General features: G+C 59.0%; 1 protein-coding gene across 2 annotated transcripts in view; it reads right to left on the reverse strand.

The window, feature by feature from the left end:
* Positions 1-312: 312 nt before the first annotated feature.
* The window catches only part of EFCC1 (EF-hand and coiled-coil domain containing 1), a 30564-nt gene continuing 4513 nt past the window's right edge, over positions 313-26363 (reverse strand). Inside the window, exons 3-8 of one of the 2 annotated variants that reach the window (XM_057704324.1) lie at positions 9048-9205; positions 7204-7342; positions 5929-6094; positions 4044-4184; positions 2467-2536; positions 313-1667 (exon numbers count right to left, since the gene is read on the reverse strand). In XM_057704324.1, coding sequence (XP_057560307.1) covers positions 1531-1667; positions 2467-2536; positions 4044-4184; positions 5929-6094; positions 7204-7342; positions 9048-9205 — 811 coding nt within the window. In that variant the 3' untranslated portion in view covers positions 313-1530. Of the gene's footprint in view, positions 1668-2466; positions 2537-4043; positions 4185-5928; positions 6095-7203; positions 7358-9047; positions 9206-26363 lie in introns of both variants that reach the window. The other variant, XM_057704323.1, reaches the window with a different exon arrangement.

The following is a 26363-nucleotide window of genomic DNA, read 5'->3' on the forward strand; positions in this document are numbered from 1 at the left end:
GTACCAAAACCAATCCAGACCCCAAGCCTGGGGTTTCGTAGCCAGAGACAGCTAGTAGTGGTAGGAAGTGTGTGAGATGTGAGCTCAGAAAATAGGCCTCAGTCCAGGCTTGGATGCTACTTTGCTGTGTGATGCTGGGCAGGTCACCCAGCCTCTCTGGGCACCTCTGTATCCTAGTCCACCTCATAAACTTGCCTCCTGTGAGATGAGAGTCGTACAAGCGATGATGAGCCTTTGATTATCAGGCAGTGATGAGAGAAGGTTTTTTATTAGGAAGCTCCTGCGGATGAGTATACAGGAGCCCTCCCTGCCTGCTGTCACAGGTTCCAGGCGGCCAGAGCAGGGGTGCTTCAGGAATATTTCCTCTGGTCCCTTTCATGTTTTATTAACATGCAGTGAAGTTGACTTTTTGGAGAGGAACATCCAGTTCCATGAATCTTAACACATGTGTGGATTCCTGTGGCCAGGCACGAGGCCAGGCGCTGTCCTCCAGCTTTCCCTGTGGGCCCTGCCCAGGAGTGCCTGCTGGTCCCGGGGCCCCCGATCTCCCTCCCCCACGGCTCCCCTTCTGTGTCCCCATGGCTCTGCTCCAACCCTCTGGTGACTCTTTGCTCCCACAGTCCTGCAGCCTCCTGTCTCCCCCCTCCCGTGGCCCCCACTGCCTGGGGGATGGAGTCCTGGTCTGCCATCAAGCCCCCCTGACCTGCCCTATCCCCGCCAGGCGCCTGCCCTCGTCCTGCCCTCTCTGCAGTGCTTCCTCCTCCTCGGCTTGGACTGGTCCCTCTCAGCTGGCCTCTCGGCACCTCTCTTCCCTCAGTGTAGCCCACATTTCACCCGCAGTGCACTGCATGCCAACGTGTCTTTCTCCCCTACAAGGGTTTAAGGTAGATGAGACCAGGCAGCTTGTCCTCCTCTTTCCTGTGACCCCATGAGGCCCGTACCTACTGTGTGCTCAGGGAAGAGGGGCTCTGGGGTCTGTACTCATGGGGGCCCTTTCTGGCTCCACACTTTTGCTCTCACCGTTACCTCACATTAAATGCCCTTCCCTCCTCTCTGCCTGTCTAAATTCCGTCCCTCTTCTAGAGCTAGTTCAAGGCCACCTCCACCAGGAAGCCTGCAGTGATCACTCTGCCCCCCTTGGAGTTCCCCCAGCCCTAGCTGGCCTTCAGCAATTCCTGGGGCATCGGTAGTTTCCCCAGTGGACCAGGGGGCGTAGAGGCCTGCTGCAGGGCAGAAGGGGACAGTGCTGGGAAGGGAAGAGATCCTGGGAGCCAGGGAAGGGAGTCTGGACTGGACCGGGCAGAAAAGGGATGCAGCAGCAGGTACAGGTTGATCCAGCAACCGTAGGGAAATGTGGACACTGGCAGCAGGAATGCAGGGACTGCAAAGGAATCTGGGAGGAGCCCAAGATAGGGATGGCTGCTGGGCTCTGAGCTTGGACCAGTCTCAGAAGGAGCCGGCGCCTCCAGGGTTCTGAGGAAGTGATGGTGGCCAGGCTGCCCAGGAGGCCCACAGGCTGGGCCAGCAACATCAGCAGGAAACAAGGAGGGAGTTGGTGACTGCAGGAGCTGCAGAGGCTGGTGCCGAGGGCTCTCTGCGCAGGAGCTCACAGCCAGCCAAAGCTCGGTGCAGGGCATCCAGCATGGCCGAGGGGCCAGACGTCCCGTCTGGGAAGAAAGAGTAGGCAGCAGGGCGGGTCAGTCTGCTCACTCTGGCCCACAGAGCCGCTCCCCTTCCTCCCTGGGCCCTCCCCCGCCCTGTCCAGGTGCCCCCACCTCTTGCTCCTTTCCCACTGAGGACCCTGGGGAAGGGGGCTTCTAGTGCACAGTTTCTGATCTCCCCTTGGATGCCAGGGACCATTCAGGGCACTGGACATACCTGAGCCCTGCCCAGAGGTGCCCCGTGAGGGCAGCAAGCAAGGGCTTATCACCAGTCTCCCCATCAGCCTCTGAGGCCCTTTCAGGCAGGAGCCAGCCATGCGTCTCCTGATTTCACCGGGCGTGAGCTGGCACTGATGAAATTGTGCTGCCCTGAACTTTGTCTAAACAGCAGGGCCACGTGGCCTAGTACTTAAGAGAGAGACCTGAGGTCTCAATGTGGCCGGTCCTTGGCGTCTCTGTGCCTCCATCAGCCCATCCATGGAATGGGTGTGATAAGAGCCCTTCCTGCGCAGGAAGCCCAGGACTGCAGGGAAGTCTAAATTGCCAGCCGGGAGCCGCCTGGCTCCCTTGGGGTCTGGCCACACTGGCTTCTGTTTGGCCTTTTCCCTGGGGCGTCTGCTCCCTGCTCTTGTCAGATAGCACCTTCAGCTTCCCGGAGCCTGTTCCTGACTGTACCCTTTGCAGGTGGGCAGGGCAGGAACGAGGCGGCATTTTGCAGACAAGACACTTAGGACAGAGGTGCTAGGCTAGGATGCCCTCCGGCTGCTGCCCAGGCTCTGGAAGACGGGGCCGGGGGCTCACCTACCGTGTGCGGGGTCCCTGCAGGCATCCAGCGTGCTCAGCACCGTCCTCCCCAGGGCTCTTTTTGATATGTTCTTAAAGAGAAATGAGACAGGGTTGGAGCAGCCGTGGCTGCCGCGCCCTCAGGCGGCAGGTGGGGCTTGGTGGCCCCTGCAGGCTTGGTGCCCCCGGGGGCAGATCGAGTCCCCCGTGCCCCCATCCCTAGGGTGGCCACACTGCCCAGACTCTAGGTGGCTGATGGAGCAGAGCGCGGGGCCCCTGTCGTCAAAGATCGCGTGCCTACAGACTACCGTCCACGCGCCCGAGTAGGCACTTGGCAAGTGACTGTGAACAGAGCATTTTGATGCATTTGCTCCTTTAATCCTTGAAAGAGCTTATTTTATTCTCATTTTAAGCAGTGAAAAAAGCAATGCTGAGAAAATGGCTGGTCTGCCCAAAGCCACCCAGCAGGGAGGCGGAAAGACCAGCACTTGCCCCAGGCTGCCCCGGCCGGGAGCTGTGCTGGGAGCCACTGCCCTCTGCCCACACGTGCTGGGCTGCCACTTGCCGCTCTCCCAGGCTGTGTCACATCAGGCGGGGCCTCCGTAGCCCTACGTCCTGCGCAGCCTGAAGCGTAGGCGAGAGCCCCCTTCACACCCTGAAGACCTGGGTTCAAATCCTACTTCCATCCGTAGTGGCTGTGCAATCCTGGCTAAGTTAGCGTCCCTTAAAATTTTTTTTTTAAATGGTTTGCTGATGCTGTTTAGGAATACTGATTTCTGTGTTATGATTGTTAGAAAAATTGGGCACCTTGCCAAAGACTCACAGTAATTTTCCTTTAATTCACTTCGGGATTGTATGTGGATAAATGATACACAATTACTGATCACTTGGTTTCTTCCTCTCTAGTCCTTACCTCCTTTCTTTTTCTTATTTTACTTCATTGGCTAGAACCTCTGTGTGGCATAAGCAGTGATGACAGACAGGCCTGCTTGTCTAGATGATGATTTTTTAGGATTCCGTCTAACATTTCAGCGGTAGGTGTGAGGTTTGTGAGAGGTAGTCGACTGGGACGCCTTATGTTACTGAGGAAGATCCTGCTGTTGTTAATTTGCCAAGAGGTTTTATCATCGAAGGAGACTGTTACTGACTGCTCGGCTATTGAGATGAGTACATGGTTTTTCTCCTTTTAATCTGCAGTGTGGTGTCCTGTGTTAATGGAGGTTTGATCTTGACTCATCTTTGAATTCCTGGGGTGAATCCAGCTTAGTCACGTTGCATTTCTGTAAACACTGCCGGAGTTGGTTCACTGACCCGCTATTTGATATCTTTGCATCCGCGTGTAAACGGGACAGCAGCTCATGCTTTTCGTTTCTTATGTTTATGGTCACCTGGTTCTGAGACCAAAGTTATATCAGCTTCATAAAATGAGTGAGGGAGCCTCCCCTTCTTTTCAGTTAGCTTCCCTGAGCTCTTTCTGCATCTGGAAGTAGAGGTGACACCTGCCCACGCGGGGAGAGCCCAGAGCCAGGGCCCTACACAGGCCGGGCTCCTCCCCGGAGCGCCTCCCCTGCCCTGCTGCGCCCGCGCCCGCGCGCCTACCAGGTCCCGGAGCCTCTGCAGCAGCAGCAGCACGTCCTCCAGCTTCTCCTCCAGCAGGGACAGCCGCACCCTCTCCGTCTCCACCATCTGCAGCTCCAGCCTCAGGCGCTCGTTCTCGTCCGCCTTCCGCTGCAGCTCTGCCTGCGGGGACCCGCGGGGCCTCAGCGCCTGCCCCTGCCCGGGGTCACAGCAGCATCCCCAGGCAGGGCCCACGGCCCGCCTCCACCCTTTCGCAGAGGTCGTCTCCTCTGGCCCCCCAAGCCTGCCAGGTGGCTGGGCAGATAGAACCCCCACCCCGCCATCTCCCCAGGGATGGAACTGACGCCCAGAGAAGCTGAATGCCTGGCCTAAGGCCACACAGTGAGTCAAGCTGATGTCAGAATACACATATTCCTTTTCTGGTGGAAGGACTCCATCCTCCCTTCTTGGCTCTATGCATCTGCTTTTTCTTTTGAAACTTTTTTTGGGTGCAAGCAACAAACCAATCTGGCTAGTTTGAACAGAAAGGGAATTCACTGGCAGGCCAGCGGCTTGTTCCCAGGAGGGACTGGCGGCTGGAGAGCCTCAGGGATGGGCGGCCGTGGCGGGGGAGGCAGTAGAAACACCTGGAGTCTCCTCTCCAGGGGCCAGAGCTGAGAACCCTCTCCTGCCATTCCCCGCACTCCCTCGGGGTGGAGAGCCCCAGGAGAGGGGCACGACTCGCCCAGCCGCCGTCACCGGCCCACCCCTGGCCGGGGACACGGACGCTGTTGAGGGAGGATGGTGGAAGGTCGCACAACGCCGCACGGCCACCTGCCTCCTAAAGCAGGGACGGCAGGGGTGAGGCAGCCCCCACCCTGGGCGCCGATGGAGGGGAAGAGAAGCAGCTGAAGCTGTGCTGCTGTGGGACACTCAGCTTCGGGCAGGAGACAGAAGGCTTGGGAACATCGTCTGCGGGTCCCGGCAGCTGAGCTCCGCAGCCCCGTTTGAGGTTTACGTAGAAAGGGGTGGTTGCCATGTCTTCTGGAATGGCGTCAGACCACAGATACGTAAAAAAAGCCCCAAACGGTACAGGTTTAAGATTTCAGGTATATAAATGTAAAACTTTTATCAGAGTCTGTTTGTAAAATGCATTGTGCTGGAGGGCTTAGTGAGATGCTAAGTTAACAGCATTCCACGTGTGATTCCTGTGGAACCGGGAGGTTACCACGGAGTAGACACATGAGAGAGGAATACTCAGTGGTCTTATTGAAGTGGAGACACCTCTCTTCATGGTGCCTGGCCCCACCCTCCTCCCCCCACAACCAACTCACTAACTTTCCTTGGAGGAGGTGTCCCTCCTCTGTTTCATCTGACTTTGATGGAGCTGCCGATCATGGGACGCTGCCCACCTACCACAGGGATTGGCCCAGGGGTGGGCACGTGACTGAGGCTGGACCACTGGAGTTCTTCCCTGAGATTTCATGTGTATTCGGCTATTATTGTTCCTCTCGTGTTTCCTAAGTGGGCTGCTGTGAGCCTAGAGCTGTCTGTGGTCCTGCCTTCCCTCCCCCACCACAGGGAGCAAGCCCCTCTGAAGTAGGGGAAAGTGAGGCCAGCACACAGAAAAACACAGACCAGACAAGCTAATCTGAGTCCCTGGATCCAGCCGTGCCTGAAGCTCATCATAGCTGCTCCTCTGAAGCTGTTCTCCAGCTCCATATTCTCATTTTCACTCGAGCCAATCTGAGACGGATCCGTTAACTTGCAGCCAAAATATTCTTCATTAGATCTGAATCATCCCTCTCTGAGTCTTGGTTTTCCCGTCTGTGAATGGGGCACAGGACTTGGCTGAGATCCCTCTGTTCTTCCACCTGTGAGAGACTCCAGCACTGGTCCAGCTCTCAGTATCTGGGGCTCAACTGACCTCCTCCCCAGGTGTCCCCAGGGTCTTCCCAGCGCAGCCGTGGGTCCCCAGCTGCTCCACCAGCATGGCGACGCGGGCCTCCAGCTCCCCCAGGGCTCGGGCGTGGTCGGTGCTGCTGAAGTGACTGAAGTAAGTTACGAGCTCCTTGGCGGTCTGCTCATCACACCTGCAGCGAAGGAGAGCGCCAGCACTGAGGGAGCTGCTTTCCAAAGTCCGCTGCAGTCTGGGAGGGGGTTGTTATTACCGAGTCTGTCTCCTCTGAAAGCTGAGCGGGGCCATGGCCCCCCCTGCTCACACCCTCCGAGGCTCCCCATCTCATGAGAGCAAAAGCCAGAGGCCTCGCCCAGTCTGCCTGACCTCCTGGCCTCCCTCCCACCCACTCTGCGCGTTCCGCTGCAGCCACCCCGCCTCCCCGTGGCCCCTCCCACAGGCCTCAGGGCCTTTGCACCTGCTGCTTCCTCTGCCTGCAGTGCTTTCCCCTCATTTCCATCCGGTCTCCGCTCACACAGCACCTCCGCTCACACAGCACCTTCTCGGAGGCCCTCCCAGCATGTCCTGCCTCTGCCCCCTCTTCCTCACGCTGGTCACCACTCGCTAGAGCAGAGGCTGGAGGGCAGAGGGCCTGTCTTGGTAGTTTTGTTTTCCAGGTGCCCCCAGATTTGCCTGGCGCATCCTAGGTGCTTAATATTCGCTTGTTGACGTAAAGGGTTGGTGATGACAAGTTACCCCAGAAAACTAACCGAACTTTATAATAACAGCAGTCAAGGCTGCCCCCAGTGGAGCACCTGCTGGGATCGGGCACCCGTGAGGCCTCTTATATCCTCAGTGGCGCATCCTCACAAAACCTCTGCCAGACAGGTGTTACTGTCCCATCTTAGAGACGGGAAGACTGAGGCTCAGAAGTCAGGTGACGTGGTGCCCCCGGCGTCGGGCGTGGTGGGTTAGGAAAGGGTCTGTCGTGTCCGGGAGCCCACTAGAACTTTGGGGCAGGTCCTGGGACCGTGGCCAAGGGAGGGAGCGTCGGTGGGAATTAAACCTCCTAGGACCTGTGCCTTCACTCATGCCTCACACGTGCCGGGGGCCGTCTTCTCGCCTCCCCAGCGGACAAGGGGACAGAGCGTCAGAGGGTAGGGAGGTGACCCAGCCTGGACGTGAATCGGGGAGTCAGCCTCCCACGTTCAAGGTCTGTCACCACACGGAGGGGCCGCCCTGGGCTTCCAGGACAACTGTGAGCGCCCAGCGCCGGGTCCTGGACGTCCTCGCCGGCACACGTACCCACGCCGGCAGCTGGAGAGGCCGGCCAGCAGGGCCTTGACCTCGGCCGGTGGCCTCTCGTCCTCCCGCCACTTCTCGTCTTCCTCCTCGTCAGAGGCAGCCTGGCCCTCGACCGAGCGGAAGAGCTGCTCGTCCACCGCTGGGGAAGCAGGGGCTGTGGACAAGAGGCAGAGGGAGGGGAGCAGGCAGCCCTCCTGGGGGGAGAGGCCCTGGCACCGTCTGCCCAGCCCGTCCCCCTCCCGCGCGCCTGGCCCAGGAGCCCTCCCTGGGTTTCGTACGGGGACACCGGCAGAGAGGAGCCCCCCTCTCTCCTGCTGAGAAGCCAGGGCCTGTCTGTGCCCTCAGAGGGGCTGTTGTTGCCCATGGAGGACATGGTGATCCCAGCCAGGGAGCCAAGACCCGCTCTTGGGCTGGGGCCGGGGCTCTGCGGGGCACAGGCGCCCAGTGAACCCATCTTCCGCTCTCGGGGACCGCGTGCCCCTAACACCCAGGGGAGGGGTGTCAGGCGTGTGACTCCCTGTGATCCCCGACGTGGCCACGCCCCCCGGTGCGCTCCAGCAGGACTGAGCGTCACTAACCCCGGGGGTCTGTGGTGCCCGGTCTCCGGGGCAGCCCTGACTCTCCTGGGGGCCTCCCCCGCCTCCACGCCACCCCGGCCTGGGGGACCCGTGAGCCCAGCTGGCCGGTCAGGGCACAGACCGCCCAGCCACACGGCGGGTTCAGGCAGGGCCGGGGACCCAGCGTGAGCCCGGGAGGGTCGGGCCAACACCTGACGCAGACTCCGGGGAGGAGCGACGCCCCTGCTCCCGCAGCCGGGGGCCCCGAGGCGTGGGTCTGAGCTGCTGGGGGGCGCCTTCTGTGACGTGAGCTCTCGCAGGGGACCAGGGGACGGCAGGAGGGCTGGACTCCGCTGCCCCTCGCTGCGCCTGAAGCCTGCTTGGGCTTTTACGTGAGCTGTGTGAACCAGTAAGTTCCCTTTAACTCGAGTCAGTTCGGGCCAGACGGCCCGACACTCTAGGAGGTCCCCCCCTACCCCAGAGGATGCGCACAGCTGCCCGGGGTGGGCCTGGCCGGCCGGCGGGTTTGCAAACCACGGGCTCAGGGGTCCTGATGTGCCACAGCCAGCTGGGTTGCGCACAGGGCGGTTCTGTGCCGTCTCAGTAAAGAGCGTCCCAGACACAGTGGAACAGGGTTGAGGTGACGGGTCCATGCCTTTTTGATGATGTAAGGGTGTTTCCAATATTGACAATTTGTTTTCGTTCTGGGAACGTCCCGGTGCTGTGTGGGCGGTGCCACTGTTGTCACCGTCGTCTCGGTGCCCGGGGCGGGGGCGGGGCAGGACAGGGGTTCTGAGACGGGTGGGAGGGATGGCCCTGGCGGCCGGTCCAGGCCTGCTTGTCGCTGAGCCGGGAGAGCCCTGGGGCGCTGGCTCAGGCAGCCTTTCTCTCCTTTCCTCCCGCGGCTCTGCGCCCTTGGACCCAGGGTCCTGAGATGATGGGCTGCTTGTGGTCTTCTTGCGGGGTGACCATACAGCCCTGCTCACACACCTCACTCACCCCAGCGCCCTGGCCCGACCCACCCCTACGCGGGACTGACAGGAGACGCACTTTCCCCCACGCTGAGCCAGGACCTGCCTTCCTGGACCCCAGCCACCCCCACAGGGTGTCTGCTCCCAGGCTTGGGGGCGGGGAGGGGGGGAGGCTAGGGGCTAGGGAAGCCCAGCCTCAGCAGGTAGGGGATGGGGTTCTGTTTGGAGCCCGGTTGGTGGCATCAGCAGACAGGACCCTGGGAGCGGGGCTGGGGCACCGTCAGGTCGGCAGCAAGCCTGGGTGTGCGGGACAAACCTTCATCCAGGGATCTGCTCCCCGAGCTGCTGTCGGGCCCCCAGGCTCCCTCTGGTGGCGGGGCTGGACCTCTGGTCCCTCCATCCTCCGCTCCACCCCTCCTGGCTTCTGGCTCCGGGCCGGCTCGTGGGGAGGCTGGGCGCTGGGTGCCCTCTGACCTGTGGGTGGGGGAAGACGCAGGTGTTGAGAGCGAGGGGGACTCAGCCAACTTCCTGCCGGAGGGTGTGGGTACGGGCCCACCCTCCTCCACTCCTCAGCTGCACAGCTAGGCTGTCCGTGACATGCCTGCAGAAGCCCCCGGGTGGTCTCTGACCCCGTCGGCTCCCTGCTTAGTGGCCAGCAGGGCAGTCAGCCCTCCATGGTGGATAGTCTCCCAGCCTCCCTTGCAGCTAAGACATAGGCTTGTGACTCAGTTTTAGCCAGAGGCATCCAGGAGGGCAGGGCAGGGGTCCTTGACTCCCCCGGTGCTGCAGACAGGAACTGGCAGTGGGACTTGGGCCTCATCTTGCAGGTGGGTCACCGGAGCCAAGGCCTCTGAGGTCCTCCCGGCTCTGACTGGGTTCTCACGGTCGGGCCTGAGTGACGGGCAGGGGGTAGGAAGCCATTGGCTTGTCCAGAAGCTCCGCTGACTGCGGGCGGGTCACGGGGACCGTGGCAGCTGTCCCACAGTAACTGGGCATGGGGAGGAGGCACCATAGAGCGCCCGAGCAGGTGTGGGCACCCAGGGTTTCTCAGGTGAGCTCAGCACCCACAGCACCGTCTGCGGAGCCAAACAAGAGGGAGTCTGCAAGATTGCACGTGAGGCCCAGGGTGGGCCATCTGCCACTTGTGGCCATCCAGCACCCCCTCCCCAGTGGGGACAGCTCCCAGATTGCCACCCAGGTGTCTCACCTGCTCATCTATCCAGGCCACAGGCTGCTTCCCTGCTCAGAGGCACGGGCTCTTCCCCACACAAATCGGCATAATCCCACCCCTGGCCGCTGTGATTGGCTAAGAGCTGCACAGGTAGCTAGTGAGATGCAAGAAGCTGTCGGCTGGGGGACTTCCCTGAAACAGAGCCAGCCTCTCCCTAACTCGCTGTGCTCACCCCCCCCCCACCCCAGTGAGGAGCAGGGGTGCAGTGGGGAGATGTGACAGCCTCCTGTGACTCTTAGGGGGCCGCCTGGAGATGCTGGGGGCTACGGATAGAGCCTAATGATGACGGCAATAAAAACGGGTCCTTAGTAACATTATTTGAGCTGCTGGATCAGACTCTGCCTGAAGCCAGAGTTATGCCTAACCTTTTGTGTTTTATGAGCCAGTAACTGACGGATAAAGTCCTGCATTCAGGCTCCCCCAGTGCAAGCCAAGAACGGGAAGGGGCTTGGCGGCAGTCAGTGTGAGACCCCCCTGGATGGGGATTCTTGGCTCAATAAGAAACTGAGTGATTAGCACTTAGGTCATATCACTTGAGGTCTACCTGGGCAGGTGACAGTCCCTCTCAACTCTAGAGGCTCAGACCACAGCCGGAAGAAGAGAAGACACAGGGGTATAGGGTCATCGTCTCCAAGACTTGGGGGTGGAGGTGAGTAGCCTTGATGTGGCCCCAGAGGGCAGTGCTTGAGCAGAATGCGTGGCAGGCGGAGCAAAGATGACAGTTAAAGAGACAAAAGAAGGCAATCTTAGCTCACTTTCAGGAAAAGCTTTCTCACAAGGACTGCTGACCAAGAAAGGAATGGGTTGCCTTGGGAGGTGGTGAGCTTCCTGGCGGAGGAGGTATATGAGCAGGTAAGGGACTTTAATGGGTAGAGTTTTGAAAGAGTTGGACTAGATAATATCTAAGTCTTCCCACTATGAGAAACTTCTTTTTTTCCCTGAATTATTTAAGGGCTTCAACAGGAAAATGAGACAGGGGACAGCCCTTATTAAACATTTCCTAGCAGAGGCTGCCTCGGGTAGACCGGGTCCCTACACTCCCCGCGTCCCCTCGGCCACCGCAGTCTTAGAAGCTGGTTCCAAGAACAACTTCCTGTGTCATCACAACAGTAACTAAATCCTTCCGTGAGCTCTCTCGGTGCCAGGCGCCGTTCTAGGGCTTTAAACGTTTCCTCACGACAGCCCCATGAGGCAGGTACCGTCATTCCCCCCGCTTTGCCAGCGTGACCTGCTCAGGCCGCACAGCTGGGAAGTGGAGGAGCTGGGTTTACTCTCGGGCCCCTGGCTCCAGGCCTGCGTCTCAGTGGCCCCGCCAGGCGCAGGGGAAGCTTGCGAGGCAGGCTTGGAATGGCCCAGCCCAGCTGCTGGGCTCCTTAGGTGACCGCAGGTCACATGCAGTGAAGTGGGGAAGAGGAAGCTGGCGAGAACAGAGCTCGGAGAGCGGGACAGATGAGGACACGCTTTGGAATTTCCCAAGAAGTGAAACGTGGCTGCAGAGAAACAGAGTGGCTCTTACTCTCGTGCAGCAGCTGGTCTCCAAGGGCGGGTGTGGCCTCCCGCTCCCTGCTGGGTCCGTCTGCAGGAGCATTCTCGCGCCACGCAGCTGAGCTGCACTGTCTCCACCTTGAAACAAACAAAGCCCCCCTCCCACCATGTCCCCCCCCCCCCGCCCCCATCCCCTTCTCGGCCTGCTCTACTCGCATCCTGTCACCCAGCACCACTGCACTGCCGGGCCTGCAGAGAAAGGGCTGACCCCACGTCACTCCCCCGCCAGACACCTTCTTCCCGCAGCTTCCGGGAGATGTTTGACCTCCCCTGCACCCTTTCTTGTCTACTGTGCGAGCTCCTCCTCTTCATCCTAAACCCCGGTGGTTCTCGCCTCCCCCCCCCCGCCCCCCAGCACCTCCTCTCTTCTTTGAATGCGTTCGCTCTGTAAGGTCTCAGCCAGTGCTGTGGCTTCAAGCACTGCTGGCTTCCAGATCTGCCACCAGCTCTGGCCCCTCAGATCCTGTTTCCTGACGAGCTCCCCAGGGCAGCTGCTGCCTTGGCATCTCTGCCTGGGTGCCCACAGGCACCTCCGACGCCTCCTGGTCTTCCTCCGTCTGCCCCTCCCGCTGCCCCCGGGCTCAGGGTGAAATGCCCTCGCCCCCCGGCCACCCAGACAGCGGTGTCGGGTTTGGCCCCCTGGAGGTCATGCGGAGGGCCCAGCCAGGAGGGGGTGGGGCGCAGGGCGGCTGCTGGGCAGAGGGCTGCAGTGTAGATGCGGTCCTGTGGCACCCACCGTTGCTGTGTCTGTGCAGGCGGGGAGAGGAGCCGGGAGGCAGGAGGAGGGGAGAGGGGCACAGCCCCCGCCCTCAGTGGTCCTCTGGGTGGAGACGGGACCATCAGGCAGGGAGAGCAGAGAGAGCCCGCGTCCTTCAGCGCCGTGCCCGCTGGACACGGGGCTGGACCCCCCCAGCCTTCAGACAAGGAGCAGGGTTCTGCAGAGCGGGGAAGGCAGCCTGGAGGAGGCAGGGCGTGGGGGTGAGCAGCAGGAAAGAGGCCTGGGTGGAAGAAGAGCGCTGGCAGGACAGACGGGAGGCAGCAGGTCCAGGGCAGAGGACTCACAGACCAGACCCGAGAACGGGTGAGCCGGCGCTGACCCGACACCCTGCTCTGGGCCAGGCCTTGGCGTGCTGTGTGGGCCCCTCTCGTGCCTGGGCTGTGAGGTCGCTGTGTCTCAGAGGAGGAAAAGGCCACCTCACAGAGGCGGTGGGGGGACAGCGATCTGGACCCGGACCCGCCCCCGTGAGGTATTGACACACACACGTGTTCTCTTCCAGATTCTTTCCCGTGACAGGGTCCTGTGCGAGACTGAGTGTAGTCCCCTGTGCTGTACAGCAGGTCCTTGTCGTGTGCCTGTTTTATAGGTAGTATGTGTATGGCCTGAGTGTGTTCATGCAAAAACTCAGCTACCCCTCCCAGCAGCCCTAAGAAAAATGTGGTCTCATTCCTGCCATTTCACAGATGAGGAAACGGAGGTGCAGAGCGGGAGGAACTTGCTGAGACCACGCAGATCCCTCGGCCTGCGGTGTGCCCTCCTCCGGCGCTGGCTCTGCCTGGCAAACCCTGAAGGTCCTTCACGCCTGGCCCCCGCCGCAGACGTCCCTTCCTCGAAGAGCCCGCCTCCCCACCTGGACTCCCTGAGCGCCCGTGGTCTCCGGCGGCTGTTGTGCTGTGTCCCCCAGCCCGCCACCGTCGACGGCATTTCCTGGAGGGCGGCCAGCACAGCACAGAGCGGCCTGTCGAGGTTTGTTGAATGAATGGCTGACGGAGTGGGTGCACGTCCCCACGGGCGGCAGCTCAGGTGCCTAGAGGGAAGGCAGGCCAGGCGGAGGCAGACCCTGTGCCCGGTGGGATGCCAGCTCTTGGATTGTTCCAGAAAGACAGGAGAGCACTAGCTTTGGAGCCACAGGCCCAGGGGGAGGTCCAGCCCATCACTGCCCCGTCCCATGGATGGGGGCTGACCCCCTGCCCACCCCACAGAGGGTGAGGGGGACCTTCCCACATGGCAGGCACTTCGGGTCACTGGCCCTTTTATTGGCTAATACAGATTTCCTCTCATAGGAAACATGATCAGCAAGAGGAGCAAGCCAGTGCCTCTTGCCATAAATAGCAAATAACCAGAAAAACACCCAAAACATCCACAAAACAGCCAGCTGCAGCTAGATCTTGTTTTCTGTCTGCCTCTGAGCCAGGCTCTTCTTTCTCTGTTGAAAAGAGAGGTTGGCACTGCTAAGGGAAGTTGGAGATTGACCAGATCCAGTCCAGGACCTGAGACAGCCAGGACTGAAAAGGCCGGCGGAGGCCCTCCCTGGCCGGCAACCCCACGTCCACCCCTGCCCACCTCGGGCCGCTCCCCTCTGGCGGACATGGAGGGGCTGGGGGCGCTTCTGGGACCTGCAGGGATGCCTGTCACCCCACAGGCATAGCTGAGCACCTCCCGCTCGGCTTCAGGCCCTGCCGGGGAGAGGCAGGCCCTCGGCTGCCGACTGTCCCCTCCTGCCCTCACGCCCGGGCAGACCTGCGTCCTCATGCCAGCAGGGCGTTCCCTCCAGCTGCGCACATCTGCGTGCTGCCCCGAGCGAGCTTCTGATGTCTTCCTTGTGCTGGAGGCCGGCGGCCAACACCATCTGACCAGGGCCAGATGTTCCCCCTTCCCCCAGCCCTGGCAGCTCCCAGCTCCAGGCCTCCGGCGGACAGAGCCTCCCTCGGTTCTCTGAGGCAAAGGGGGGGGCTTCTCAGGAGCCGCCAAATCCAGATTGCACCCTCCAGGACCGCGTGACCCTCCACAACTGCCCCCGCCCCCGGTAAACACGGATGGGCCCTGGGGTCCCGTGAAGATGAAATGAAATAAGGTTCTAAACACAGGGAGTTCCTGCCATTGCTTAGTATTTAAGGGGATTTTAGGCGGCACTCGGATGAACAGGGGTTTGTGTGTGTGTGTGTGTGTTTTAAACAGTTAAGTATTTAGTATAATGTATACTAAAAACAGTTGAGCACATCAAACCATTTTCGTTTCATGTTTATGACAGTGATGGAACTTCCTTTTAAAGTAAGTAAAAAGAGTGAGATGATTTAAGGAAAAATAGTAACTGAAGAATGATAACATGGGTGCTACGCAGCTATGGTGAAAGATGACGCAGCGCCTAGGAGAGTGTGTAACTTGGCGCACGCTTGGACAGCAGTACCTCATAAGCTCTGGCACCGCTGGAGCCAAGCTCTTGCCCCATCCTTCAGCCACTCATTCTGTCCCCGCGACAGCGGAGGACCCCACCTTTAACAAACTGATACCCTCTTTTTATAACTGATATTTTGGAACATCCCTATGCTATCCCAAAATGAGCTGGATAAATAATAGACCCTGTCTTTACATGTTCTTTGAAAAAATTAATATGATGCCTTGTGACTTAATGGAGAGAGAAAGGAATTGTACAATATAAATTTCAATGTGTAAATACTCAGATATAAAGAACATTTTAGTTGCCTAAACCTATTTATGATGACTAAGGTTGAATTTGAGAGAGAGAAGATAATACTCAGTTGAATCTGTTGACACTCCTTCTCTGTATTTGACATTTTCAAATAAGGGTTAGGAAAAGATATTCAGGTAGGTGGATGGATGGATGGAAGGATAGACAGATAGGCAGATAGACAGATATGCAGACTCCCTGGGACACAGGATAACAAATGCCAGTGGACACAGGAACTCCTTACCATCTGGTTGAGCTTCACAAATACTGTTATCATCTGTGACATGGTTATGAAATGATGAGCAACCCTTGGAAAATTCCAAACCAACCAAAGTATAACCTTCCCTCAACTCACACAGCATTGCATTCTTGCAAAATTCTTTTTATATGAAAACTATACAAAAAAATTGTGTTTGTATGGAAAGCAGTTAGATGCTAGGCTCAGATAAGTGCAGTGAAAGCAAGTTTTTTGTAGAACGAACACCCAACAGGGCATTTGGAAGTCGTGTGGGTACAAGGCAATCCTGGTAGGTTGTGCAGGACCTACGTGGAGGCCTGTATCCTGGAATCCACCCCCAGCAAGTAGTGGGAGCACCGTCCTCCTAGTCATTGAGACAGACGGCCCCTTCCCCACACATTTCCTGAGTGTCTCCGGGGCAGAGACTGCTCCCGTGGAGACGCCTTGTCCTTACCACACTCACAGCTGCAGGAATTAGGGTGTGGGATCTCGGGGGCCATTCCTAGAAATTCTGCCCACGCCCACAGTAGCCATGGTGCCACCACACCAAGACAGACATTTCATTGGAAAGAAAGGAGAAGTGAGTTGTTCAAGGCTGTACCAGCCAGGGGTTCGTGGCTGTAACAACCGAAACCATCGCTGAAGCAGGAAAGGAATTGGTGTGCAGGATGCCCAGGAGCTAACAGAGTCGATGGGCAGCTTGAAGGACCAGGCTCGGGCAGAAGGCAAGCTGGTGCAGGAGCAGAATTTCTTGGCTGGTGCAGAAGAGGAAGTCAGGGAGATATGAAGTGTGAGAAGGACTTGGGTCATTGCTGACTGGAGGATGAACAGGGCCACGGGAGAGGTCATGTAGAGAGCAACCCCTGCTAACAGCCAGCAAGGAATGGGGATCTCAGTCCTACAACCACAAGGATCTGAATTCTGCCACCCCCTGGGTGAGCTTGGAAACAGACTTTTTGCCCTCACCCAAGGTCAACGACACCTTAATTTCAGCCTTGTGGGAGCCTAGGCAGAGAACCCAGGCCAGCCTGCATGGACTTCTGGCCTGTGGAATGTGAGATCATAAGTGGATGTTGTTTTGACTGCCTAAGTTTGTGGTAATTTGTTATGGTTGCATAGAAACCAAATACAATGACCGAAACAGTCACACCCCATCTGTCTTGTTGGCACAACCTCAGTTATTCCGTCAGGCACTGAGTGGCCAAGTGCAGACAGGAGCCCGGGTTGGTCTAAGCTGATCATGATGACTCCTTCCTTTTGCCAAGGGTTGGTTTAGGAACAGGCATGTGATGTGATCCTGGCCAATGAGAGGGGAGGGGAGGTCTGCCAGGGGGATCTCTGGAAATTGAGAAGTTGAAGGAAGAAGTTATTTTTTCTGTCTCTGGATGTGGCAGTGATATCTGAGCCATGGCAGCTATCTTGTGACCATGAGGGGCCTTTGCTGACAAGCCAAGATGACAGGCTGAGGAAGGCAGAGTCGGAAGATGGGGAATTGGGTCCTTGCAGACATCACTGAGCTGCTCTCCCCTGTGCTCCTCAGGCAGGATCATCAGAGTCAATGCTTTAAGCTATTCTGAGTTGAGTTTTCTGTTACTTGCAGCCTAAAGTATGGTCATTGATTAAACAGTTCACAGCACTGCTTGGGGGTTAAACAGTGTTGTGTGCCTGAAGTCATTAGCACAGCGCCTCATGCCTGCAGGTGCACAGAAACGCCAGCCTCTGTTCCCCTCCTGCCTCAGCCCCTGCACAAGTCAGGGTTCAACCAGCGGAGTGGGGCCAGGAGGGGATGCCCATCGACGTCCACGTCTATCGCTGTAGCGCTGTCTCAGGAGCTTTACCACCAGGAGGTGGCCTCCATGATTGGGGGACCTGCTCAGCGAGCCTGAAATCCAGAGCGAGGGAGGGCATGGTCGGGCTGGACCCCTGGGCACAGTTGGAAGCTCTGTCCACAGGCAGAACCTCTTTGTTTCAGGGATGGCCTCAGCCTCGCTTTAAGGTCTGTCGAGTAATTAAGTCGGGCTCACCCACATTATCCAGGACAGTCTCCCTTACTCAAAGTCCACTGGTTACAGACTTGAATTACATCTGCAGAATGCCTCATGGCAACCGTAGGTTAGTGTTTGAATGACTTGGGCTGGAACCAAGTGACTCAGCGGAGACCAACACACCCCCAGGTTCGGCTTTTTCTGAAATGGATGGAAAACAGCACTCATCTGTTCCCCTCCCTGTGTCCGACCCTCTGACACCCAGGGGCCCCCGGGGCTTCGGGCAGCTGCAGGGCACAGCGGACACGCAGGGCTGGCCGAGAGCCGGTCGCCAGGCAGCGGAGGTCCAGGAGGCGCGCACGCCGGCTGCCTTTGCTGTGTGGCGTTTCCTGAGTGAAGGCTCGCAGGAAACAGAGGCTTGTGTGTGAAAACAAGAGAACAACAGTAGGAAGAAGAGCTCGAGGAGGGGGCCTCAGAGGAAGAGCCGAAAATAAATCCTGAAGAGGGGAGTGTGCAGATAGGCCTCGGGGCTCGGGAAGCCCTCTCAACCGCTCCTCGTTTCTGGTTCCCTACCTGAATGCAGGACACTGTCATTATGGGGGGGGGTGCAAGGGAGTGTCCGAGCGGACCCCCACCCCACCCCCCAGTCCAAGCTGCTGATTCGGCTCTGCAGCTCATCCGGCAGATGGACGGAGCCAGCACCGCGCTGTGTGCCGGGTTCACTGTGCTTAGTGGAGCAGCCTGACCTCCTGGAGCCTGCCTTCCCCTGGGGGACACGGACCTCGCGGAAGGCACAACACAAATAAATGAAGGACAGAAAGGCCAGGGGCTGTGAGAGATGACAGGGGAGCAGGCTGGCTGGGCTGGGGCCTCTGAAGATGTCGTGGGATGTGGCCAAGACGGCTGGATGGATGTGAATTAGTCAGGAGTCGGCTGGGATGGGTTGGGGGACCCTGTGCCCGAAGAGGACTGGGGAAGGGGTTTGCGGAGTTTGAGGAACAGAGAGGTCAGTGAGGCTGGAGGTGTGCACAGCAGGCAGCGTGGAGGACGCTGGGGCCCAGGGAGGGGCCCCATCACTCACGGTCATGGTCACAGCACGGAAGGAGGCCCTCACCCCAGGAACCTCAGGATGTGACTGCATTTGGAGACGGGGCCTTTAAAGAGGTGATTAAGTGAAAACGAGGCCCTAGGGTGGCCCTAATCCAACGTGACTGGTCTGCTTGTAAGGAGAGGCAGACGCCTGCAGAGGGATGGCCGTGTGAGGGCACGGGGAGAAGACGGCCGTCTCCAGGCCGAGGAGAGAGGCCTCGGGGGAGACCAGCACGCGCACCCCTTGCTCTTGGACTTCCGGCCTCTGGGGCTGCGGGACGGCACTGCTCTGTGGTCGGCGCCGCCCAGTCCCGGCGCTCGTCACAGAGCCCGAGCTGCACACCCTGCTGCTCACGTCCTGCAGCGGAGCCGCCGCCAGCGCCTGCCCTCCCCTCGCTCACCCCGTCTGCTGCCGCCTCGTGGTCCGCGGTCTTGCCCCAGGACGTCAGCCCCGCGAGGGCAGGGACTCTGCCTCGTTCGCGGCCGTGTAGCTCGGACCCAGGGCAGCGTGGCACTCGGGGCGCGCGACGCAGTGTGGGTGGGTGACGAACGGTCGGCGGTTACCTCTGACGGCGTCGGGAAGAGACCCCGTGGATGGTCTCTGTCCCCTCCCCTCTTCAGGTCTCTGACGTCGGTGGCTCCAAGCTTCCCTAAGTCACCTCACGCCTCTCAGGAGGATTCAGGGCAGGTGACAGAAGCCTCAGGTGTTTTCCGTGGTCCAGGTACCTGCCTGGTCAGGAGGAAGTGCCTGCCTTCCTGGGCCAGGCCCTCTGCTGGGCGGTGGCCCCAGGGACAGAAAGGAAGGGCACTGGGCACCATCGCTGCCCACAGAAGCTCCCAGTTGAGAGGGACTCTTGTTCTTTGGAGAATCCACCTCCCCTTCAATTTGTCAGTGACACCCAGGTCTGGTCAACCAGAGTGGCACTCATTGGTCCAGAGTAGTCACATGACCCCCCACCTAGCCAATCAGCATATTCCAACATCCCTGGTACCACTGATGGGGTACCAGGGAAGGGCACGATCCATGTCAGGTAATCAAGAGTTAATCTAAGGACTTTCTGGGAGCCACTGGGAAAGAAATGCGCGTTCTGTCGGGGGTGATTAGAAGGACTGTTGCTGATCCTGGGCTCGGAGGCCCAGACATCCACTTCTTCATCTTCCCTTTGCTTGGCGCCACGCTGCAGCCTTCCCTCATCTTGGATTCTCACTTCCAAGAGGAAGGTCACGAGATGCCATGTGTCGTTTTTGTCTGATGGCATCCTTCTTCTGTCTCCTGGTAACAGCACCACCTTGCTTTCAGGAACTGTCCTGCCCCCTACCCATCCTAGCACCCACCTCTCCCAGACCACAGGATCGAGTGTGTGCCCTGGTCCTGGCTTGCTGGTGTATCCTGCTGGCCCAGCCACAGTGATGGTCTACACGTGGTCTGTAACCCAGGCTGGGCCGGGCAGCGTTCTTCCCTGAGACTTTATCTGCAGGTGCTGGGAAGCAGTATGCAGGGCACTGAATTTTTTTTTTTCGTTTTTTTTTTGTTTTTTGGTTTTTTTAAAATTTGTTTATTTATTGGCTGCATTGGGTCTTTGTTGCAGCACGGGCTTTCTCTAGTTGTGGCGAGTGGGGGCTACTCTTTGTTGTGGTGCATGGGCTTCTCACTGCATGGGCTTCTCTTGTTGCGGAGTGTGGGCTTCAGTAGTTGCGGCACGTGGGCTCAGTAACTGTGACTCACGGGCTCTAAAGCGCAGGCTCAGTAGTTGTGGCGCACGGTCTTAGTTGCTCCGCGGCATGTGGGATCTTCCTGGACCAGGGCTCGAACCCGTGTCCCCTGCATTGGCAGGCGGATTCTTAACCACTGCACCACCAGGGAAGTCCCAGGTCACTGAATTTGGAAAGTTATGGATCTGGGGTCCCTGCAGCCTGTGACCCGCCATGTGGAGCAGGAGTGCGTGAAACCAAGCAGGGACAAGCAGAGATTCGGGAAGGGAAGGCTGGACAGTGCTGGTGGCATGGGGTGTAGAGGCGGCTCCCCGCAGGTGAGGGCCAACTGATGACAGAGAAATCGGGAACCACTTACTGCGTGCCAGGAGTGAGTCGAGGTACTTTTTACACATAATCTCGTATAATTCTTACCTATGACGTAGGCACTGAGATTAGCCTCATTTTCCAGATGGGCAACCAGAGGCAAAAACAGGTTGAGTCAGACCTTCCCAAGAAGTGTCAAGGCACCAAAGAAGATGGATAAGGCAGGTCGCGGCCAAAGGCGACTGGTGTGGCGCTTCAGGCCATCCTAGTCCTTTGTGGCTGCCCCTGGCCTGGGGAACCACTATCTTGCTCCACTTGTCGCCTGTCTGCACGCCAGAGGCCACCCACCTGGCTTGGAACTGGAAAAGCAGGGCTTGCGAAGGTGGGGTCACGGAGCGCCCCCAGCTAAGCTCGAAGGCACAGAGCCGAGGCCTGTTCCCAGACCCCGAGGGAAGCAGCACGAGAGCCCAGGACGCTTGGGCTCTTGAGGACTGCGTTCAGCCTGGGCTGTGCCCTGACTGCCTAGGTGACCTTGGCCAGATCACCGTCCCTCTCCGAGGGACTGTATCCGTGGAACAACTCAGCAGATGGTCCCCGGCTCCTCGCCCCTCGCTGCCTCTGCTCGTTCCCGGGCTCCGCTGCCCTCTGGGGCCGCTCCCTGGCTGTGGGCTCACATGGACGTGCACTTGTGGTTTCTGGGCAGGCCCGGCTTTTCTGAACAGAGGAGAGCAGATGTCCACGTGCCTCCTGCCTTTAATAGATTGTAGAGGCTACGTGTGTGAGGGACATGGCAAAGACTCATCCCAGAGCCAGCCCCGGACTTCCGGTCAGGAGCAGACAGTGGTTCCCAACCACTGGTAGATGAGTCCTGCAGCTTGCGGCTGAAGGGCACCCCTAACCGATGGGACCCCAGCGCTAGAGACCTGTTCCCAGCTGCCCCCCGGAGGCCATCCTTCTGCAGGTGTGGCATGACCGTCCACGTGCCCTCCTGGCTGCAGCGTGTAACCTGTGGCCAATGGAGCGAGAGACGTCAGGGATGTAGTGAGAAATCGTAGATGGAACTTGAGTTTAGATCCAGATGATGTGGCTTTGCAAACTCTGGTTGCAATTTCAGGGTGATGTAATGGGGGGTAAAAGGTCCAGTAAGTCCCCATCGAAGGCTTCCTGTGCCCCGGCAGGACCCTGAGGAGTCAGGAGGGACCACAGTCACCTGACACCCCCTCTTCAGCCTGTGCCCAGTGGGATCCTTTGCTGAACCGGGCTCCCGGCGGTCTGCGACTGTGACCGTGACCGTGTAAGGTTCGCGAGGCACAGTGCTCGCTCCCAGTGACCCCTGGGGTCCTGGCGCACCACCTGGTCCACGCTGCTCTAATGTTTCCACCATTCGTCGGAGCGCTCTGTTAATCCCGGGGTGAAACCCACTTGTGTCTGCTCTCCCCAACCCAGCATGAGGTGAGGACAGCGAGGCTCGCTCTGGGTGACCTCGTGCTGACGCCTCCACCTGGAGGAGGGTCCCCGTTGTCACCCTGGCTGCTGCCTCCAGCTCTCTTGGCTTTTTCACCCTGCAGATCCTAAGGTTCTTGAAGAGGGCTCTGACCTAGCACGGGGAATGGCAGGCTGAGGCTCCGCCCAGCTCCAGGTAAGCCTCCAGGTGCGGGGCTGGTGGTGCATCCCTTCTCAGGCACGGGACCCAGAAACAGCCTCCTCACCCGCCTCCTTGCCTCTCGCCTCCCCTCCTGCCCATCTGTCCTCCACAGGCAGCCTGAAGGGTCACTATGAAGCTCAAAGTGGTCACTTTACTCCCTGTGTCAAGCCCTCCTCTGTCTCCCTCGTTCTCTGGGGCGAAGGCCTCGTGCCTCAGGGCCCTTCGCCGTCCTCACCTGCCCTTCGGCTTCCTCTCCTGCCACTTTCCACCTCAGATCCGACAGCCACAGCACGCCTTCCTGTTCCCAAGAGGCACCAAGCCCTTCACACCTCCAAGCCTTTGTAGTCATGGCAGCCTGAATCTGCGATACCTTGGAAAACTCCTACTCATCCTTCAACACCCAGCTCAGATGATGGCATTCCCCCAAGAGATGCCCTAGCCAGCGTCCCTCACGCCTCCTCTGTGCGTGCCCCCACTCTGCAGCGCTGGTAGGACCCTGACACTCAGCTGACGTGTCCACTGCTTGTGGTGGTCTCCGCACACAGAGGGCTCTTTGGGGCCAGACTCCATTCATTTCAACACCACCAACCACCACGACCATTACTGTTTCTGGGGGTGCTGTGATGGGGCAAATCCAGTAGAAACCTCCAGCGTTTCTCAAGACTTTTCTCAGTGCCGAGCGCTGCGCGAGGGGCTTTGTGCATGGGGGCACGTTATCTTCAAATCCCCTGTGAAGCAGGGGACGTATGATGATTCTTGTCACCCTCATTTTGCAGATGAGGAAATGGAGGCTCACGGAAGCAAGAATGACCTGCGCAGGTCAGCACCCCCCGCCGCGCCCTCAGCCTGTACCGCCCTGCCCCCACCGCACGGACCACGCACACATCCCGGGAACGGGGCCCCACCCCCCTTCACAGATGCGGTGACCGAGGCTGGCAGAGGGGAAGGGACCAGCTCAAGGGCCCACCGTAAAGTCCTGGAAGCTCTGGCATTCAAACCCAGGTTGGGCTGGGCCTCCCGAGCCTGGGCGCCCCCCTCACCGAGCCCCCCCTGCATCTCGACGGCCCCAGGGGGGCCGGGGCAGGGGCCCAGCCAGCCGTGTCCCTTTGTGAGCCCTGGGGTCTTGTCCCCGGGGAGAAAGGCCACCCACACACTCACACCTGAGGATAATGGGGTCCACAGCCACCCTCCTCCCGGTTCCAGATGGCGCCTCCCCGACCACCCGCCGGCTGCCCCCCGCCCATCCGCTTCCCTCCTGACCCACTGACTCTGCCCCCCACCCCCCATCAGGCCGGGCTGCGGCCCTGGGGCGGAAGAAAGGAGGTGGCCCTCCAAGGCCTCATCTCTGTGGCCAGCCCAGTAAGCCGCCCTCGGCCTCCCCGCCTCTTCCCCACCCGCCCTGCCCATCCCAGCCTTTCCATCCTTCCGCAGCAAGGACAACAAAGCCACAGAGGCCAGACCGGCGGCCCCTCCTCCCGCTCCAGCTGAGCTAGGTTTTCTGTCTTTTCTGGGCGTTGCAGCCCAGCCCGTGCCCAGCCGTGCTGGCCCCAGGCTGCCTATCCTGGTGTCCTGAAGGCCCTGCATCTCCTCAGTGGCGCAGAGCAGGGGGCGGCAGGACAGGGAGATGGCTGAGACGTGGGGCTTCAAGAGAATCCAGTCACTGAGTGGAGAGTGGTGCCCCTCGAAGCAGGATCAGGCTGTTGGGCCCCTCAGGGCTCCGCTGGGGCTGGACTCCTGCATGCCTGTGCCCTTTCTGCCAAGACGTTTTTGAGGCTGCCTCCATCCATGTGCTCGTTTGTCCGTTCACTTGTTCCCTGCATCTCACTGGGAGCCCTGGACTGGGTGCTGCCCCGGAGGGCTCACGGGCTGGGCCAGGAGACCGCCAGTAAGGACCCTTTCGGCTGATCCTCCCAGCAAGTTCTGAAGCACCAGGACAGGCAGGGCTGGCGAGGGTGCAGAGTGCCCCCAGCCAGCACCAAGCGTTCAGTAGCCTGGAAGAGCTGACTCCGAGACACGCCTGTCCCGTGTTTAAGCGTGCTCTCTCCCGGGGCCTCCACTCAGAGATCCTCCAGTTGCCACAGGTGGGCTGTTCCCGAGACAAGAAAGGGGGTTCGGGCTGTGAGTTCTGGAGAGGAGCAAAGGCAGGGGTGTGTGTGGTGTAACACGTCTGGGATACGTGCTCCCGTGATTCTCCTGGGAGGATCTCAGTCCCAGAGTTGGACAGGGTTGCCTGTGGGTCTGTGTATGTCTGGTGGGTAAGTGACTAAAGTTTGGCCAATCAGAGCATCAATTCATCATGGCCCCCTGAGGGGTTGAAGGATGAGCATGTTTCCAAGTTGGTCTGTTGAGGCTCAAGCCTGGCCTCCAGTGGGATAGCTCAGACAAGAGACGATCTTTCCTTACCGGACTTGGAACTTTGGAGATGTAAGTGCCCCAGAGGCTGCCAGGGGTGAGAACTTGCCTAAGAGTGAAGCAGAGCTTCCATATCCCGGTGACAGTGTTTGAGTACCTGGATCCAGCCATGCCTGAAGCAGGACATGCCTGAACTTTACTAAGAGCCAACTTCTTTTTTAAGCAAGTCAGTTTGAGTCAGGCTTTCTGGCACTCATCTAAGAGACCTGGCTGATAGGAAGCAAGAGAAAACAGGAGAGAAGGATGGAGAGTGGTTGGCTGTAGTTCTGGAGAAGTAACAGGGAAACTAGCTGGATGGGGGGTTCAATGACATAGTATGAATTGTGATGTTAAATGTTCCACGTGAAACTATTTGCATCGTTGCAGCGTAATCCACGTCTTCGCCTCTGGGTCATCTGTCAGGGTTACTGTGCCCACAGATGTGCTGGGAGGAGGACTGTCGTGTGGGATTTGGAGGAGCTGTCCCCTGTCTGGGACGGGGTGGTGTGAGAGCCAGGAGACCAGCTGTGGGAAGCAGAGGCCCGGAGCAGGCTGATGGGCTTGTGGTGGACGGGGCAAGCCTTCCCCGCAGGCTGGGCTGACTGGGTGAGCCCAGGGGCTTTGCCGAGCTCCAGGAGGCTGCAGACCGTGCTGACACGTCGAATGCTTGTATCCGATCCAGGACTCCCATGGTTCTGAAAGCAGCAGTTGCTCCCTTGGGGCCCCTCTGCACAAAGCATGTCTGTGTCTCAACGTGCGTGTTCACGGCCTGCTCCGCTTGGGCCCAGGAGACCCCCAGAGGGCAGTGGGCGTGCCTGTGCCAGCTCTCTGTACCCAGGGAACCCGTGCAGGTCTTTGTCCGCGGAAGGCACTTAGAAAATGTGGGACGAATACAGGAGTGTCTCCAGTGGCTTAAATATTTGCTGTCTGTTCTCTTAGGTCCCTGGTCAGGATGGCGGATGGAGGTGCTATGGGAGCCTCCCTTTCTATCTACAGACACACAGAAGCGCTGGATAAAATACAACCATTGGAAAGAATACAGAATCAAGGTCAAAAACAAGAAGGTGAGATGCCCAGCTTGTGTGGGGACCAGGAGATGGAGCCGAAATGCCCCTGAGGGGGCAGGGCTGGGGTTATGATGCCTGGGTGGGGAAGGGCCAGGAGACCCTGTGTGCTGAGAGAAGACGAGGAGGCCCCTGCCTGAAGCCTGGGGCTGCCCAGGGGCTGTCTCATCCACGGACAGAGCCAGAAAGCCCCCGGACGGGCCTTGGGATGGTATCCTAATGTGTAGAGCTCAACGTCTCACCACCTGAGAAACCCTGAGCTGGGAAACGCGTCTAGAAGCCGGGCCAGAGTCAGGCCCTGGTGGAGGCAGAGGGGGATCTCCACAACCCTGGTGATCAGGGGACCCTGCAGGATCCCGGCTTCTGCCAAAGCCAGGCTCACGGGCAGCAATCACAGAGCACGCCGGGAACTCATCACCACGGCAGGAAGAGCTGGGCGAGCTCGGGGCTACAGTAACCCCAGAGAGACGTGACAGCAGGAGGGTTCCCCGAGAAATGGGGCAGGAACTGGGTAGAACCTACAACAAAGGACTGAGTGGGGGAGGGAAAGAAGGTGCAGGTTCGAGAGAGAACTAAATAGAAGCCTGAGCACCGAGGAAGAGAGTTGCTGCGACAGCACTTGAGGCAGAGAAGGGGAAGGAGGTTTGATTTGAAGGTGGGAAGCTCAGCTGAGTTCTGGAAGCCTCGAGCGTGGCTACGTGACTAGTGTTCTCGGCCGTACTATCCCCTGCCCTTTCCTTTCTTCAAAGAGGGAGAGCTTTGGGGGCAAGTCACCCCACAGACCTGCGAGCTTTGACTACAGAAATAGGGGAGAGGAGGTTTGCTCTTAGGGCTGGGTGAGGTGTACGGGCAGGGAAACAAGTGACAGTCACCACCTGATCACTCTGTGAAGGTCACTCTCTGGTCCTTGGTTTCCTCATTCACTGGGCATCTCCTTTGGAGCCTCCTTTTTCCTTCC

This window comes from Hippopotamus amphibius, chromosome 13 (genome assembly GCF_030028045.1).
Source record: "Hippopotamus amphibius kiboko isolate mHipAmp2 chromosome 13, mHipAmp2.hap2, whole genome shotgun sequence".
Classification (NCBI taxonomy): Eukaryota; Metazoa; Chordata; class Mammalia; order Artiodactyla; family Hippopotamidae; genus Hippopotamus; species Hippopotamus amphibius.